The following is a 19,392-nucleotide window of genomic DNA, read 5'->3' on the forward strand; positions in this document are numbered from 1 at the left end:
ACTCAAAAACATCTGGTTTGGTTGCAGCAAAATACGGCCAGAGATGCTGTGGTTTCCTGGAGCTAAAAACCTGGTTTTGGCAGCACAAACACACTGAAAATGCCGCAACTTCACAGTCCTAAACACCTTGTTGCCTGAAAACAAGTTGGTGTGCTGCTATTTTCCGGTCCAAACACCTAGTTTTGTCCCCACAAAACAAGTTGGAGATGCTGTAATTTCCCGGACCTAAAAACCCGGTTTGGTCACCACAAAACACAGCACATTGCTGCACATTCCCACTCAAAAACACCTTGTTTTACCTTGACGCTGCGTCTTACCAGTCGAAAACACCGGGTCTTGTCGTAGCAAAACACAGACAGAGATGCTTCGACTCACCTGTCCAAAACATCCTCCTGGAGATGCAGAGACCTCCCAATCAAAACATCTGGTTCTGTCGTCACAACATAGGAGATTGTCCACGCTCTCCTTAGAAATATTCATGGTAGGGTGGAACTAAGCTTTAGGAGCGTTCCACCTTAACTGTCCTCCAGGTTACGTCACATTCTGAGATCGACACTTCTCCACTGGCAGGACGGCGGCGAGCGGAACAAGCTACTGCTAACGTGAGTTGTTCAAAAACCTTCTTTTAGTAAACTCTGTGTACACAAACAATGTTCTCAATGCTCGTGTTCATGTGTAGAGACCCTGGTGATACTACCAGCAAAGTTTCATGTTGTGTCGAGACTTCTTACTGTTTTAAAAATAGAGATTTTGACGTGAATGTGAATATGAACATCATCATCATCTCCTGTGTGAAAATCTATTCTCACATTAACTTTTTATCTCATTACAGAAAGGTCAAACGACTTCTGCCACTGGATGTTGGTACTAGCATTCACTTCTTCTTTTATTCCTTTCTCAGTTATTTAGTTTCTCACATCTGCAAACCAATCATCAAACTTTCCTTTCTTTGTTTCCCTTGTTCACCTGATGTTGAACTTTACCTCTGATTCAGCATGACATCATCACGTTCAGCCACAAAACAGTTGCCAGAGGACTTTTTTTAATCTACACAGTGATGGTTCAGTTTAACCTGAACACAGACAAATTAAAGTTTGTGGTGTAGAGACGTATTTAAGTTCACCGTCTTACACATGCGGGCGTCACACACACATCGTCTGGAGGAAGAGACGATGGATCAGTCGGGTTATACGGCTTCAGATCCTGGATGGATATCCGCTCATCCTCGAGTCCTTTTGATGATGTAATCTGAGGAAATCAGATCTGACAAACGTCCTCACATGTAATAAACAGAGCCAGGAAACATACAGACACCATATCAGAAATACAGAACAGTCCTCATACGTCAAATTACAATAATTAGTAAAAGTACAGATTTAATTTTAGACTCAAAACATCTAAGAACTCATCCTGTTCTGACACTTTCGCTCTTCAGTCTCTATTTTTTTCTGTGTTTAGGGATCAATTAAGTTTGTACAGTACACGTCTCTTGGTTCCTTCAAAGAAAAGCACGTCTAAGATTCTCATTTCTTAGTTTTCCCTCTGATTCCTGATTTATTGATCCTGGTTCGTCGTTCATTTGATTCTCAGTCAGACGTCTTCCTGCAGATCGGCGTGTCAGAATCTGTCACCGCCCTCACGTTCTGTTGTGACATCAGGAGACTAAAAGTGAGGATTTGTTACTGACAATAAATAGGAGATTAACTCCACCGACTCAAAAGAACAGATTCTTTTCTTCTTTACACTCAGTTGATCTTTTCTGAAGCCGCCTGAATACTCAATCACCAAATTCAATTTTGAATCCGAGGAGGTGCGGTCCACAGGGAGCGATGCTTACAGACATTTTCCGGTAACAGTTAAATTTTCCAATTCCTCACAAAGGCTTCAAACATCCAACTGATCTTTCACAGGGTAATTAAAGGTCGTTATGTAAGATTTACTACAGTGTTTCCACTGATATTAACAGCTGGAGCAGAGTGCGATTCATCTTCATGAAGCTCTGAAGAGACGCAGAAACTTCTGTGTTTGATATCAAAGACGTCCTTTCAGTGTCGGATATCTGACGACGGCTGAAAGAGAAAAAATGTTTTAAAGCAACTCCTTTTGAAAATGTCGCATGTGAAATTTTCCTTTTCACGTGAGAAAAAACACAATTTCACCTTTATATTGAATACGTTCATATTGGCTATTGAACTAAAATTTTAACACGTGAAAATAAAATAATTTTACATGTGAATCAGGCGTTTTCACAAGTGACTGCATATCACCATCGTCAGTCACCAAACTACAAAAGCAAAACAAAAAACTAACCCGAACTTCAAAAATGTTGTGAAAATAACATAATTTCACTTCTGAACTGGGCATTTCTCCAAGTTTTTCACATATCAATCAGAATGTCACATGTGAACTGAATATTTGCTAAAATCTTTTCATGTGAAAAGAAAAATAAGGTCACATGTGAACTGGAAATGTTCACAATTTAGTCGCTTTTTCACATAAAAATGAAAATGTTCCTGTGTGAAATGTCCACGCTCTTTCACACGTACGTGAGAATATCCACATGTGAAAACAAAACAGCGCATGTGAAATCTACTTCTTCACATCTGGATTTCACATTTTCTCACACGATCGTCAGTTTTCACATGCAAACTAAAATGTTAAAGCAAAAAATAAAAGCATGTTTTTTAAAAGAAGCAATAATGTCGCATAAACTGGATATATGAACTTTTTCTGACACATTCACGTGTAGAAACACTGAAACAAACTTCAGGAAGAAATTCATTATAATATCATAATGACAGATGCGTCCATGAATCTCTTTTAAATATCAGAACCACTCCTGTCTGATTACTGCGGCTCTGCTGTCTGTTATATGTTGTGTAACGTCTGAATTCAGGGTGGATAAAAAGGCTGAACTGAGAGCAAGAAGGGCACTTTTTGCCTTCTCTCCTCTCTGAATGACTCAGAGACTGTCCCAGTTTAAGTCCGATGAAGCGGAACAACATCGTATTCACCTTTTTGTTTTTTTCTGCTGTTTGGCTGTTATATTTATGAGAAGTTTTCTGGCTGTAACACAGAACGAATTCGATCATTTCACAGATCTCAGCTTCATCTGTGAGGCTTGTTCACAACTGATTTCTTTACCTTTACTCTGTGTACGCTGCTCTTATCAACTCTTTAAAGGGATATTCCGGTGTTAGTTTAATCCATGGTCTAAATCACCGTGAAACTGTGTTAGACTCCCTCTCGAGAGATCAAGTAAGCAGACCGCTAATTTACGGAGTTTTATCAACCTCAGAAACGACCGCACGACAACAATACACTGCAGTAAATGGATCCAAATATAAACCGCCACCAAAAAGCCACAAATAATGCTCAGAACAGCACCAAACTTCAGCAACAGTACAAATAGGGTCTCAGCACATAGTCCGGGGCATCTAACCTCCGCTAGCTTAGCTGGATTTCTATTGGGAAGCTAAAAACAGACTTCAACTCTCCTCCATCAGCTTCCGGGTCGGGGAAGTCCCGACGCGACGATTACCGAGTGCGGTTAGAAATGCTCAATTCCGTTCTTTTCCCTGTCCGCTCTCGATAATAACTGTTATAAACTGGCAGGTAAGACACATATGAACTTTGATTGCTTTTCCATGGAGTCATAATCATACATTTTCATCCATGAGCCGCGGAACTCTACTGCACTCGGTAATCGACTCGTCGGGACTTCCCGTCAACAGGAAGCTGCTGCAGAAGAGTGGTAAATTTAGTCAGCTTTTCAGTAGAAATCCAGCTAAGCTAGCGGAGGTTAGATGCCCCGGACTATGTGCTGAGACCCTATTTGTACTGTTGCTGAAGTTTGGTGCTGTTCTGAGCATTATTTGTGGCTTTTTGGTGGCGGTTTATATTTGGATCCATTTACTGCAGTGTGTTGTTGTCGTGCGGTCGTTTCTGAGGTTGATAAAACTCCGTAAATTAGCGGTCTGCTAACTTGATCTCTGGAGAGGGAGTCTAACACAGTTTCACAGTGTGTTAGACCATGGATTAAACTTACACCGGAATATCCCTTTAAACTGTGGAAAACAAACACACCTTTAATTTGAAGTCGGGCCTTCTCAGCTTTCCAACACACATCATGGTCTTCACCAGTGTCCGATCTGGAAAAAAGCCAGTAAGTCAAGGCTCCTTCATCCACTGCTGTTTCCAATGTCAAGAACAAACTTGACTAAAACTGCCGTATTTGATCAGAATCAGAAAGCTGTGATGTCTTTTGGCCTTTAAAGTTCAATAAACAAGCAGTAAAACTGCCTCTGAAGCTGCTGATTCTCCCAACGAGAAACTCAGACAGAGAGTCACATCCTGACTGACACCAGAGAGAAACAGTTCAGGAGTAAATGAGCCTGAGCAGCACCTTCACTTCAAACTGCACTGAGAGAAAATCCTTCCACACTTCCCGTCTCCACCAGCAGCAATTAAATATGTTTTTCCAAGAGAATCTGCCGGCACAACCGGAGCTGACGGGTGTCAGTTCAGGTAAAAAAAGTGCGTCTCTTCCTCTCTATTTGAGGAAACACTAATGGGCATAAATGTGCTTGTCACGTTTCTGCACTGAATGACGCTCGGCTCTAACATTCAGCAGACTGTCGAGGCTTCTTGTGTCCGGGCCGAGCTGCAGGTGGGCCGGCCGGAGCTGCAGCGGCGACGTCCTGACAGGATAATTTCTCCTCCGTGTTTCCTTTCGCTCGCCGTCAGCGCTCTCCTTCCACAGGGAAACTAACCGTGATAATTCTGCTGTCTGCCGGTAATTGGTGTCTGAGATTCAGAGCCTTTCAGAGCAGAGAAATGCCTGACGGTATTAGCCGGACAGATTAATGGACAGAGAGGCAGACGGATAAATAGTTACACCGACATCAACCTTTTTCTGAGCGGTGAAACAACACAAACTGCGACTGCATCACTCCGAGTCTGTAAACACGTCTGAAGTGTCAAAACACCTTAATGAGATTCTCTGGTGTTAAACTGGGACTAAAGATTATTTCACATTACACTGATCCTCTTAGGGAGCAGAAACCAGGAGCCGGTTATATACATTCTGGTCACAAAGACGGAGAGAAATAGGAAAAAAGTGAGATTGAGGGAGGACGAGGAAGAGCCGGGAGGAGGAATGAATATTAGGTTGAGCTGCAGGATGAAAAGTACACGACTGGAGGTTTCCTCCACCTGGATGTGACTTCTGACGGAGCAATAAGCGTAATAAGAAGTAGAAGCTGCGGAGGAAATACAGTTCTTCAAGTGCAGACATGAATGAACAGAACTTAAACCCTCAACTTTCATTTATTTCTGTCCTGAAGTTCTGGACTAAAGCTGCATGACGCGCTCTTCTGACCCGACTTCCACCTGTTCAAAATCAAGAACTTGATTTAAATGCATCTATTTTATACGTTAATAATTCATATTTTCCGGTAAAAGCGTCTCTTGTGAATATAGGAGGAAGTGTAACTCGTGTACTATGTGACCTAATTCAGGGGCTTGTTCCTCCAGAAGAGGCTGTCAGAGGATTCAGTGTTCTTGTCATCTTACAAAGTCAGATATGATCAGCAGGAGACGTGGAGACGATGTTCAGTAGAAGACGGAGTCGTCTGCGTATCTGAGCAGGATAAAACTAGAACGCTTTGCTGGTAATCTTAAAAAGTCTCTTTATACGCTTTATATATATATATACGGCATTACGGCAAGATAACAATATTTAATTATTAATAATATTCAACTTTAAAAACCAAAACTCAAGTGCTGTTCTGAGTTACAGTCTTGTGGTACTTTATTTTTTACTCTTTCAGCATCTTTATACTTCAAGTACTGTACTGTTTTACTCCACTACATTTATCTGATAACTTTAGTTACTTGTTATTTTGCTGATTACATTCTGCATCAGATAATAATAATCAAACAAATGCTGAATAATGGATCGAATTTCTATGAACATTCAATATGGATTTGAATAATTCTTGCACTTTTGATACTTCAGTATGTTTGATATCGGACACGTAAGACTTTTACTCAAGTCCAACGGCCGACTGAGTAATATTCTAACAGAATATATATTTTAACATCAATAAGGAAGTTTTGTTGCCTGATCTTAACCAAACTCTTCATTTTTGTTCAGCATCACAACAAAGCTCGCCTCTCGTTGGTTCACCTGCACGAAAGACTTTGTCATCTGCACTGCACTCAGTTTAAAGGGATATTCCAGTGTAAGTTTAATCCATGGTCTAAATCACTGTGAAACTGTGTTAGACTCCCTCTCGAGAGATCAAGTTAGCAGACCGCTAATTTACGGAGTTTTCTCAACCTCAGAAACGACCGCACGACAACAATACACTGCAGTAAATGGATCCAAATATAAACCGCCACCAAAAAGCCACAAATAATGCTCAGAACAGCACCAAACTTCAGCAACAGTACAAATAGGGTCTCAGCACATAGTCCGGGGCATCTAACCTCCGCTAGCTTAGCTGGATTTCTATTGTGAAGCTAAAAACAGATTTCAACTCTCCTCCATCAGCTTCCGGGTCGGGGAAGTCCCGACGCGACGATTACCGAGTGCGGTTAGAAATGCTCAATTCCGTTCTTTTCCCTGTCCGCTCTCGATAATAACTGTTATAAACTGGCAGGTAAGACACATATGAACTTTGATTGCTTTTCCATGGAGTCATAATCAGACATTTTCATCCATGAGCCGCGGAACTCTACTGCACTCGGTAATCGACTCGTCGGGACTTCCCGTCAACAGGAAGCTGCTGCAGAAGAGTGGTAAATTTAGTCAGCTTTTTTATATATATATATATATATATATATATATATATATATATACATATATATATATATATACATATATATATATATATACATATATATATATATATATACATATACATATATATATATACATATATATATACATATATATATATACATATATATATATATACTATATATATATATACATATATATATATATACACATATATATATATATATATATATATATATATATATATATATATATACATACATATATATCTTCACTGATTCATCTCCTTTTCTTCTTTGTGAGTTTGTTTTTTGTACTTCCAGTCTCGACAGGACAGGCGAAGGTGGAGCTCCGTCCTTTGTGTTGTTTCAGCTCCTGCGAGGTTCCGATACGGATCAATAAAAAGGTCGCTGATTACTTAATGCACCCGAGTGAATGACGAGAAACCAGAGAAAGAAAGACAGGAAGCCCAGAGAGAGTATCCCAGACAGCTGTTTATTATTCTGACACTACAGTTTAGGTGTGCAACTGTAAAACAATACATGAGTCAGTGCTGCTCCCAACCGTTGCTTTAACAAAACAGTAGAAATTGATCACATTCCAGTAGAAAAAAGAGAGAGAAGCTTCTCCCGAAGGGCCCCGTTTATTCAAATCATCCGACGCTCCACGACTGAATCCGGAGCTAAAGCTGCGACTGATGAAAAATTAATCCTGTTGAGGAAATTCGACAGGTTGCGTCCGATTTTCTGAGATAAGTGAAACAATGAGAATCCCATCGCTATCTGGGAAATGACTCCCATTTCTTTTAGCGTCATCTGCGATGGGATACGAGGAATCGAATCAAGCCGAGGGATCATTTTTTAATAAACGAGGCCCCTCGGTGGAGCCCGCCCGTCCCCCAGAGAGAGAGAGGTGGATTCATGGTGTCAGTCGGTCGGCACGACGCTGACGGACTCAACATCATCAACATGCTGAGGAGAGCGTGATGGAGGAGATCAAAGAGGAGGGAGAGGAGGAGGATCAGAGGGAAGAGGGAGGAGAAGAAAGAGGAGACCCCAGAGGACGGAAAGCTGAGCGAGAAGAGGTGTTTTCAAAGGATAGAAGTGGACCTCCTACCAGTTTAGAGACGGACAAAGGGAGAGAAAGCGAGAAAGGACTCCTATGAAAAAGTCGAGAGGAGAGTTGTTAAGAAACGAGAAAAAAACCCAGAAATCATCTCAGCTCCCAGTGAAAATGCTGAGAGAGGACGGAGGAGGAGGGAGGGGCTGTTGTACATTCAAGTGGCAAAGCTGAAAATTCCTGTGCTGAAAGGTGTGTGTGTGTGTGTGTGTGTGTGTGTGTGTGTGTGTGTGCAGGGCCCAGATCACAGGAGTTGCCCTTCATTCTCTTGTCAAATTAATAAAGCGGAGGACGAGCTGTCGGCCGACGTGTCGCAAAAAGTTTCAGGCGAGATCTCAAACTGGAGTCGTCCGTCCTGCTCCTCAGCGCTGACTTCAACTGCTGACGGAGGCTTTTTTTCCCCCCTTCAGTGTTATATCTGAAAATAAACTCACTGTATTGGAAATCAAAAATTGTGGATTCCTAACTAACGCAGATCTTACTCAGCAGTAGAGTCGTTTTACTCGGAGCTGCTGTGGATTTTGTTGCTGCAGGAAAATCAGCTAAATGACAAACATTTGTGACAATACTGCAGAAATATGACGTGATCTGTGGAGGCAGGAGAAGCTCTGATTGGCCCAATTACTACCAATAGCAGCTGGCCAATCAGAGCTCCAGCTTTTTCAGTGTTTAAACAGAAAATAAAATGTGAAGAGAGAAGCAGGACGTTCATCCTGACCTTGAAATCGAAATGGAAATAGCAAAATGTTGAAATGATTATTCATAATGCATTTTAATATTAAATTATTATCTTAATGTTTTGTTGGAAAAGGAAAGAATATATATATATATTTCTGTCATGATTTTAAGCACTGATCTGAGGTCAGTACAGCAGCAGGGAGGAGTTCGCTGCTCCACCTGTTGCACCGCGACGTGACGGATGCTCAGTTTGTTCTCAGTTTGTTCTCAGTTTGTTCTCAGTTTTGCTGAAATGTATTCAAGCTGTGTTTCCACTTCAGCTGATTTTTGTTTTCTTGAGAATATGACAACGCAAAACTGAATCTCAGCTGACACTTTTCATCTGAGGCTGAACTAGAAGCACGAAGAGAAAACAAAAAAAGATTTGATTTTAGGGTCAAACATGTCAAACTTTGTCCAGTGAGTTTTAAAATCACTGCCAACTTCATGCAAGTCATCAGATATTGGTGTTTAACTTTCATAAATCTTTGTTAGATATAGGAACATATGTCTCTTTAAAAAATTATGATTTCCCGCTGAGGCATTTTGTGGCTCATCACGCTGTGGTTTATGGTTCTCTGAGGAAGCAGCTTGTTAAAAAAGACAGTTTTCTTCTTTCTCTTAAGGGTTTTAATCTGTTAGCAGCTATTTTAGCATCCGAAGTAGAAAAATAAATCGAGCCTGTGAGAATACGGAAGTGGAGAGCGGCCGTACTGACCACCAATTATTTTTGTTCTGCCGTCTCGATGTCACCAATTAGTCATTTCATTAGCTTCACATTTTCAGCTCATTAGCTGCTCTGGATGTCAGGACGCCATCGCTGCACGCTGGTGTGACATTCCTGAGATAACGGCATTAAAAACATAATTGCGATGATGGCCTTTCTCTGCTTCCGTAGCGAGAACGTAGGTTTCATTTCTGCAGCGCGTGTTTTGTGTCTTTCTCAGTTGAAAGCGGTCGATTCTGGCGAGAAGCCCAGTACGAAGGTCCTGACTTCAAGTTCAGACGCACCTCTTTATATAATATATAAGAATAATGTATGTACATAACTGTATCGATCGCACTCACGCTGGAAAGACGTCAACAAACTTTTTTTCAGGGAAACGTTCGCAGACGCTCCGGAGCAGAACTCCTACACTGACAGGAGGTGAATGTCAAATCAATTCTCTTTTCAAGGCTTAAACAGTTTTTAGGATCGCAGAGAGACGTGAGCGACTGCGCCAACAGATACAGAACCAAAGTCCAGTCCCATCCTGTCTTATGGCTTTTGTGTTTTCAGGTGTAATCTTCAGCTCCATCGTGACGCCATCTCAGTGGCGGCTGCATTGTTTGGGCACGAATCAAACTGCGTCTCAGAGGTTCATCTCAGATTCACACAGATACGATAAGTCTGAGATGTTTGGTGCTTTCTGGGAGTTATTTAGTCATTTGTGTTCCTGCTGCAGTCATTACTCCTCCAGCTCTGTCAGTAAGTGAGCTCCTGTTTCCTCAAAAAGCTTTTAACATCTCAGAGAGAAGAGTCTCCGCTGCCAGCAGAGAGTGCGCCTCAGTGAGCCGAGCCCACTGGGTCAAACTACAAAAAAAACACCATCAAAAAGGATCGAGCACGCTCGCGACCATCTGCAGAGCCATCAAGATACGAGCTGCCGCTGCACTGCATTGTGGGTTGTTTTAGACAAACTAGTCTAAGACAGATCAAGAGAAGGATGGCCGAGACCTGATGATAAATCTGTCACATGTGGACGTTCTTTCATCACAGTGCTGAAAATAAAACATCCAGTTTTGATATGATGGCGTCCATATTGGGCCAGAAATGCATAAAAGACGTACGTGTATTTCAAGTGAACTAAGGTGGATTTTTCTTTGACCGGAGGATTGTTAGACCAGATCGGAACTGACCCGAAAACCAGCAGCAGTTGTTGGTTCATCATTTAGGTCGAGAAAAGCAGGAACAGAGAAACGTGATTTGCCTTTTCTCCTGTTGGACAAACTGATGTTACTTTACTTCAACATGACTCCTCTACATAAAATGTTTTTTGTCATATTAAAGCATCCTGTGATTGATTTGAAGCTGAAGTCGTCTCTGCAGCTGCTAAGCTAAAATCGTTAGCATGCATGCTGCACGTCGAGGGTGAAAATAACGTCTTTTAAAATCACTTTAGTCTTGCATTACACCAGACGAGCTGTACGTTAACGGCAGGTTGATATTTGGTTGAATGTACAATCGATACACACCGCAGTACTGATGTTTTCAAAGACACAATTCAGGCGGGTGAGACTCACAAACTGTTCTCATTCTCAGGTTGTCAAATCTCAACGTTCATCTCGTACAGATCCGTTAGCGACTGTACGAGACGCGCCGGGCTTTCCTGAGCACGAGATCAGATTAGAGAAACATCCACCTGAACCTAAATCCTCCGTCCCTGCACTCTGTTAACGGTGGAGGAACGGCAGGTCAACAGCTCAGACAGATGATGTGTTTTGGTCGTATGTTGGCGTCAAGTGTTGGACAGATGGCACTGCAGGAAAACTTGATAAACAAAGAGAGTTAATTGTGATTTTTAAGCTAATCATCACTTGTTAAGTTCAGGTTGGTGAATATAATCGACTGATATTTCATCTTATCTACACACACAAGTCATCAATCCCTCCAATAGATATATCTGTAATAAATACCTTAATCCTGCCTCACCTACTGACACTATATTCTACGTTACGGATCAATAAAGGTCCATCAGAATCGGCCTCTTCACAACTATAAGAGAATCAAATGTTGCATAGCTTTGCATGATATTCCATATACGTGATGTGAAGCATGCTGGCATGTGCTGCTCTCTACACAGGTCCAGTGGTAGCCATCGTGGAAATCCTCCAATAATCAATATCTCCATTCACGCTTGAGTCTGCTGCTGAAGGGGCCCCTGAGCAAGGCACTTTCCCCCTGTGTGGTGCAGGAGATCTGCTCAGCGGCCGGCGGCAGAGACAGAAAACAGGCTTCTGTGCACCAATGAAATTAAATGTTCTCATTTGCACGACAGAAGCCGTTAAAACTGAGTTCTTTCCCCCAAAATGTTCCAAAGCAGAACCTGATTAGCATAGTGTGACAGAAATCTCACGTCTGAACCTGATTTCACGCCGATTAGCATCTCAAAGTTATAATTCCTCATCATTTTCCAGCCTGCTGACAGCAGAGAGGGACAACTCTGAATCGGAATCCTAAAATAGTTTAGTTTTGGTGGGTTTATTTAGTGTTTTTAGTTGTGCAGGAATGGAAAAACTGCCTTCACTTTCAACTACGAAAAGTTGCTGCCAATTAGAAGCTGACATTCATCTCATCGATTCTTTTTCGTCCGCACATCTAATGCCAGGATCAGAAACGGTCACCAACTCCGACCTATTGAGATTCTTTGACGACTAGCAAAGGTCATCGAGCCGGAGAAGAGACAAGAGCCAGTGGATTTTCTTAAAATTGGCATTACGGCCTTTTCCCACCTTAGATTTACGGAGCCAGGTGTGATCAGAAGGTGGAGCTTCGAAGGAAAGAAGAACTTTTTGTGGGATTGAGGTGAAAGTTTGTTATTTCTATCAACATTTTACTTGGTACGACTCATTTTCCTGAAACCTCTCAGATCGGGTCGTTCCGTGTGCTCTGATCCTGGCATGAGAATATGAAGGAAAGCAAAAATATATTACTTTCCAAATCTTTTGTCCCTTTCGAGCGTTTTCCCTCAAATCCAAGCAACCAGGTCCAACAATGAACAGATCTACTGTCCCTTTGAAAATAAAACAATTTGTTTAGCATCCAAACACAGCTAGCGTGCCCTGCTGGTTGAGAGGATTAAGTTGCCGACTATGAACTGCAACATGTTCAGTCGGAGTCTGACGGATGTTTTTTTTTGTTTCCCTCGACTGTTAACTTACTTCGACCTGCGTGTGTCCGACAGAAGGCGCGTTAACCTCTGATTCACGTCTCTCCGGCCTCACATCGGCTCCTCGCTCACACTGTTAAATTATGGATTCAGTCGTGTAAACTACTCGAGGCTTCCACGATGGCTACCGTACACCTTTACTCTGCCGTGCTCTTTTTATTCTGCCTTACTGAATATGATCGCGTGTGTGTGTGTGTTTGTGTGCATGTCGTGGGATGAGCGCTGCAGGGCGGGCGGGGACAGCATCTGAATCTCCGCCTGCTGTGAGGAAAAAGTCTTCCCGGGTTCACATCAAGGGACGCCGTCACACACACACACAAATATATATATAGATCTATATGTATGTTCGCACTCTGGAGCATAAAACTACTCCTTTGCATGCAGATTTAGAAAACTGATATCATAAAAAGTACAGTATTCCATATTTTATTACTTGAGCTTTTTGCGGCGAAGCTGCTGTCGGTAATGGAATTCAGAGCGGGCTTCAGTGAGACGCTCGCTGGTTAAGACTGCCGTGTGTGGTGCCGGGCCCGTGGGATTACATGTCACTGTGCTGAGTGGACTTTTATGTGAACTAAACTCCGTGTTATTTCCCCAAAGCCTTCTCGTCATCCCAGCTTTATCCAAAGTGCATTCTGCCATCCCTGATTCATGCAGAGGAATGGAACGAAAAAAAAGAAAAAAAAAAAAAACTCTCTTCCTTCATTCAGCGACATCGTAACACAAAGGTATAATATTCAGAAGATTCTAGCGGCGTAAACCCAAGCGATGCATAGACACAAAGAGGATTCTAACAAAATAACCATTCGAGGGTTTACCGGACATCAAACAGAGGCCATGACATTTCTGTAATCAAAAATAGAAATTATTATAAGAAGCAAAAATCAATAATCGATATAAAAACATACAAGAGAACTCCCACCTCGTGTTGAGGGACGCTGCTTCATCACATTTGAATCAAACTTCTATTATCTGACAGGCAAAGGAACAAAAAAAACCTCCATCCCGTCCGACGTCTCTATTAATAAATAATCCATGCACAATCCCTTTGCCAGTAAACCCTTTTTGTTATTCAGTGTTTATAGTGCTACCAGTATGCAAACCCTGAATGTCCACATAGTAAATTATCAATGAAAAATATTCATATGTACAGTGTAGCTCAATAAAATGTCAGTTCTCTTTAAATTCGATTTGCATGCAGTCAACTGCATAATATACAGGCAATAAGTACGTTCAGTCGTTTCTTTGGCAGGCCAGAATCCAGCTGGACATGCATAGAGAGGTATGTACAATCAAAAAAGACGGCCTCCAGGTGGCTGGAGAGAAAAGTCAGTGTGCAAATGTTAAAGAAGCCAGTTAGTTATCTCGGAGGATTGAGACCAGTGGTGCAGCTGGATCTGAAGACGACTGTGACCTCGCACTGATACTTGTGATGACAGTCGCACAGTGTGCCATGAGACGCTCTCTGCACCACTGGCTGAGCTCTCTTCAGAGCCCCTCGTCCTTCTCTGAGTCTGGAGAAACAGGCCTGGAGACGGTGAAAATGTCCTGACGTTGGATTTTGGTTTTGGGTGTGATGGAGGCTGACGGCACCGCCGTTGGCGGCGTGGACTTCTTGTCTGACAGCAGTTTAATAATTTCGGCTACCTGACTCTCCAGGGCGCCCAGGCGGCCTCCCAGAGTCTGGATGTCCCCCCGGAGCTCCAGCCGGGTCTCGTGCAGCGCGGCCTGCAGGGCCTGCTCAGGGATGGGGCAGAAAGGGTGAGGGGACCCCGCTCCTCCGGGGAGAGGGCTGTGGAGGAGGGGCGTGACCGCCGCAGGGGTCCGCGCCTCCCCCGCCCGGTCGATCCGCAGCTCACTCTTGGTGATGCCGCTGTCGCAGGAGTCTGTCTTGCGGAGCGGATTGTTGCTCGACACGCCGCCCTCCTCCACATCCCCACTCCTCCCTGCTTCCTGACCTTTACCCTCCTGAGAGAGCATCTCCACAGAAACCGCCTTCACATTGTTGTTCAGCCCCTCCTTCCTGGCCTCCACTGGAGCCATGTTGTTTTTCAGGCGCATCCAGCCGGTAGGTTTGACAGCCGGCTTCCCGAGCGCGGGGCTGGCGCTGACTTTGAGCCTGACAGCCTGCTCAGACCCGCCTCCAGTGGAGCTGGGCTGCAGCTCCATGATATCACAGTTGTTCTGCTTGGCGAGAGGATCGCAGGGATGGCTGTACGCCAGCGAGCTCTGCATGGGCGTGACCTGAGACACGGTCAGCACGCTGCTGCTGGGCGGAGCCCCGTTCTGCATGGAGGACGGGGGGCGCTGCAGGCTGAGCGGCAGGGAGTGCTGCAGGCTGGAGTGACCCAGCTGGAGGCTGTGGGGGTGCAGGTGCTGGTGGTGCTGCTCCACCTGCAGCTGGTTCTTCTCCAGGTCCACCTGAGTGGCGGCTGCCGCTCCCTGGTTGCGGAGCTCCTTCTGCTGCTTGAACTTCTGGAACAGCTTCCGGACGGGATGGTCCTGCGGGATGGTGATCTGCACCTCGTTCTTCGCCCGCTGCCTCTCCTCCTCCTCCTTCTTCACCTCACTGATCTTGCGGAAAATGATCTGCAGGGGAAACAAACAGAAGAGAACAACATGGTGCTTATCAGAACACTTATCGTCTCATATGAATACTATGAATAATAATTGTGTGTGTGGCGTTCCCGCTGAGCGCTGCACATTAATCATCGCAGATAAAGGCTTTCTCTACAACACTGAGAGAAAGAGGAAGATTTATCTTTCTGGAAATGTGTCAGTCTGTCTCAACTCCTTCACTTGAGCACATTCACATGTCACATCCTCTCTCCAATGCACTCAGGTACTGCAAAGCGTAGCAGCCTTCCGGAGATCCGTGTTGAATTATCTATCCGTGCTCCTACACCTCCCCTGTATTATTCAGCCTCAACCTGGCTCCACTCTCTCCTGGCTCCCCTTACACACTAATTACATTGGGAATGACAGAAATCCCTGCCAGGCAGGCAGCCAGCCAATCAAACTCCCGATTTAAGTGTTATTCTTGTTTTAAATGATAATGCTCCCAGTAGATGGCGAGCTGAGTGGATCTTTGAGTTAAAGATGGGAGTCGCCCACCTCGCTGTCCATCCACCAAACTGACTGTCTTTAAACTCCTTTCATCCATCTGAACCTCCTGCTCATCCGACCTCGGCTGCTCGGAGCCTCCTGAGCCAAACCAAGTCTGTTCTCTGCTAAAAGAGGAGGGGGAGACAGCGAGGCCCCGTCAATCATCTCAAACCTCCACGGCAGATGATGCTGATGTGACGGGACCGCAAACGATGAACCTCCATTAACCGACAATCACTTCGGATTAACTTCAGCAACTACAGCCCCTCTTCCTGTTGCCATGTGAAGAACAACAATGCATCAGAAACGTCGGACAGAAGTGCAGCTCGCGGTGAAAAGTACTTCAGCGTACGAGTCTGAAAGCAGCACAATTACCACGAGTATCAGTAGACGGGAAGTAGAACGGTCCAGCGAGGCCACTGCTCTCAAGTATGCGTCCAATCACTTACATGAGTCACTCAGTGGAACTTCACTCAGCAGACAGACTTTTTTTTTAGAACAACATAGCATTTCTTCCATCATGGCACTTTTATATTCAAGCTATCTGAACAATGCAGAGCTGGAAATGCAAAATTACTCGTTTTCTTTTTTGTTTTGGTGTCCAAAAGTTGGTCGAGCGGCTCAGCTGGCCAAGATACAGCTGTTAAAATCACTGTAACATCCTGAGTTGGAGTCCTATAACCCATCACTAGTTTTGACATTATTCTGTCCATCTTACTGGTAATAAGGATCAGAAAGTGGCCAGTGGACAGCTCGTCGTCCTCCTCGGAAAATGAGGTGACATTCACACGACAGAAGCAGTGAGAGTAACTGACACCTGCAGGTACGAGCATCCTGCCGACACCTGAGGTTTATTTAGGATATTCTCGCGCTCAAAACAAAGGTTTTATCATCAAAACACAGCCGGCCAGTAAACCTGTACGTTTCTTCAGCTTCTTCACAAAACTTTTGATGCGACAACCTAGAACTTTTCCACCACATCTCAACATCTTAATCAGCAATTAAAGTTTGCTTTGTTAGAGCGACAAATTGGGTTTTCACAAGTATTGAAATGACGTGAACTGCAGTAGAAAATGTCCTTGAGAGGGAGACATTTTACTTCTATTCTGTACTTTATTACTCTTTACGTGTAAGTATCTGCACTTCTACTGGAGGAAAGAATGATGTTGGAGACTCGTCTGACTGCAAAACTCTTGATTTTGTCAAATTCCAAATACCATTTTCCAGTCTCACTTTCGACCCTGGTGCTTGAGCCGAGACGCGCTGGTTAAGATCTCCTGACACAATCAGCACGACGACATGCTGCTGCTTTCTGTGATGAACCGATCCATCACTGTAAAGACTTTGGCTGCTGCTCAGATTGTTTAAAATATTATAGAGAATCAGCTGGCGTTGCAGTGACGGCTGGCAGTGCTTCGGTCTTTGAGCTCTGCGTACGTTGACCGCGTGCTGCCGGGTTGAGTGGCCTGACTAATTTCTCCAAATCAGCCTTATTTCTACTGACCCAATTATTCTGTCCTTCTGTCTCCTCGAGAGCCGGCGCTCTCACACGGCGCCTCATTCAGTCTGAAGTGGCTGCGACCACGACGCCGTGACACAGTCAGGAGTAATGCTTCTGAATGGCTCTCTCGTCGGGAGAGAAGTCGTGAGAGGAGGCGAAATGGATAAATGTCTCCTCACGAGCTGCTCGACTGAACAGCTGTCAGACGCAGTGACACCAGGAGCGTCGGTATAATCACCGCAGATATCATGAAGAAGTGTTATTCGAGACGCCGTATGACCTCCGATGACATTAAAGCTTTTTAAAAAGGTTATGAAATCAGATTACGTGATAAGTTATTAAATATTAATTGTGAAATTTCTCATGTAAAAGTACAGGACCAAATGTTTTTTCTTCTCCAGCGGTGAAACTACTCGTATTTGATTTTTGAGTCATTTTCTCCTTTGAGAGGCTTTTTAAAAGTTGAATAACATCTATTATCCAGCAGTGGATCTGAGTGAATTATTCTGTTATTTGCATAAATGACACGTCTTTTCAGACCGTGCATGTTACCTTTGGTAGCTTTTGTGTTCATCTGGGTGAAGCAACAAGAAATACGGACAAAATCAAAGCAACGTTGTGCATAACTCTTATAGTGTGTTGCTGCAGAAAGCCAAACGCAGCTCCGTTACATACTCAGTCGATGCAAAGACGTACATAGATGTGAAAATATTCATTAAGGAAGACGCTGCTGGAGCCAGGCCCTCTGGAGGAGTAAACACCCTGACCTACGTTAGATTCTGGTCTGATCCAGAGTCGTTTACCGAGAGGAGGAGAGCTCAGAGACGACTTCTTACGTGGATTTATCTTCACTCCTGTTTATCAACCTGATGTCACCTGCTGACCGGAGCTGGAGGGGAAATGAACGTAACATTACGGAGAGGAGAGGAGAGAGAACCAGAGTGTCTGGTGAGTGCTGAGTTCAGTCAGACTTCAAACACAAGATGCAAACCCTTACGTCTCTTTATGGGTGGGATTTGTATTTTTTCTCTCAAATTAATTTGGCATTTTAGCAGAGGTTAGATGCCCCGGACTATGTGCTGAGACCCTATTTGTACTGTTGCTGAAGTTTGGTGCTGTTCTGAGCATTATTTGTGGCTTTTTGGTGGCGGTTTATATTTGGATCCATTTACTGCAGTGTATTGTTGTCGTGCGGTCGTTTCTGAGGTTGATGAAACTCAGAAACGTAACGTAAATTAGCGATCTGCTAACTTGATCTCTGGAGAGGGAGTCTAACACAGTTTCACGGTGATTTAGACCATGGATTAAACTTACACCGGAATATCCCTTTAAAGTAAAACTGTTACTGGTTGTGTATATCTTTCCCCAAGTCTGTTGAACACTGTGTTGGTGACGGAACAGCTGATGTGCATTAAGTCAGTCAACCCACACTCCTCTGAGAGCCGCTGCAGAGCTCTCCTGAGAGCCCCACATGCAGATTTGACGCGTATGCTAATGGGAAGAGGAATTAGCAAGCAGCGCCTGCAGGGGATTGTTCGACCCCCCGACGAGAAGACGGTGAGAAATAACACAACAAATGAGTCATCGCAGAGACACGAGAGAAGATCGATCATGTCAAGAAGCTTGACACAACAACCCGATGAATTAAACTCGCTTAATGTACTGATGTCTTTAATGTATGGTAAAAATGGCAGTAAAACCGAGAAGTTTCAGCAAGTGTCAACAAAAACAGCACTTTGAAGGGAGAGGTGTAAAATCAGCATCGAATTAATTACAAATAACTTACATGAACGTCGACACAACATCCAAAGAACTTGAAGAAGAACCGCTGAGTCACACTTGTGCTACCAGGTGAAATCAACCATCGAATGTAGAAAAAAAGTCCAGGATTTGAAATAAATGCTGGATTTCTTGGTTTCCTGTAATTGCAGCACAAGCAGGTGTGATTGTGAGGCAGACGTGGGAGTTTGTTCCCTCCTGCTGAGCTGACTGGTGAACCTGATCAGAGGAAGTTTGATTGGAGAAATTGGAGGAGATTGGTTCCTTCCTGTCGTCTCATTTTATTTATAGGAATCCACTCCAAGACCTGCACAACAGCTCACTGGAAACAATAACTGTACTGTACGCACTTCTTGGCTTATTCTAAATAATTGTACTTATACCCTGAGCACTTGTGAAATATGAATAATAAATGAACTTGTGCCTGCAGAGGTGAG

At 43.7% G+C, this 19,392-nt stretch overlaps 1 protein-coding gene across 1 annotated transcript in view; it reads right to left on the reverse strand.

Annotated features, from left to right (window-relative positions):
• Positions 1-7,279: 7,279 nt before the first annotated feature.
• The window catches only part of LOC115566387 (potassium voltage-gated channel subfamily H member 5-like), a 126,163-nt gene continuing 114,050 nt past the window's right edge, over positions 7,280-19,392 (reverse strand). Inside the window, exon 13 of the mRNA XM_030392229.1 lies at positions 7,280-15,159. Within this exon, the coding sequence (XP_030248089.1) occupies positions 14,059-15,159 (1,101 nt within the window). The 3' untranslated portion in view covers positions 7,280-14,058. The remainder of the gene's footprint in view (positions 15,160-19,392) is intronic.

This window comes from Sparus aurata, chromosome 16 (assembly GCF_900880675.1).
Source record: "Sparus aurata chromosome 16, fSpaAur1.1, whole genome shotgun sequence".
NCBI lineage: Eukaryota > Metazoa > Chordata > Actinopteri > Spariformes > Sparidae > Sparus > Sparus aurata.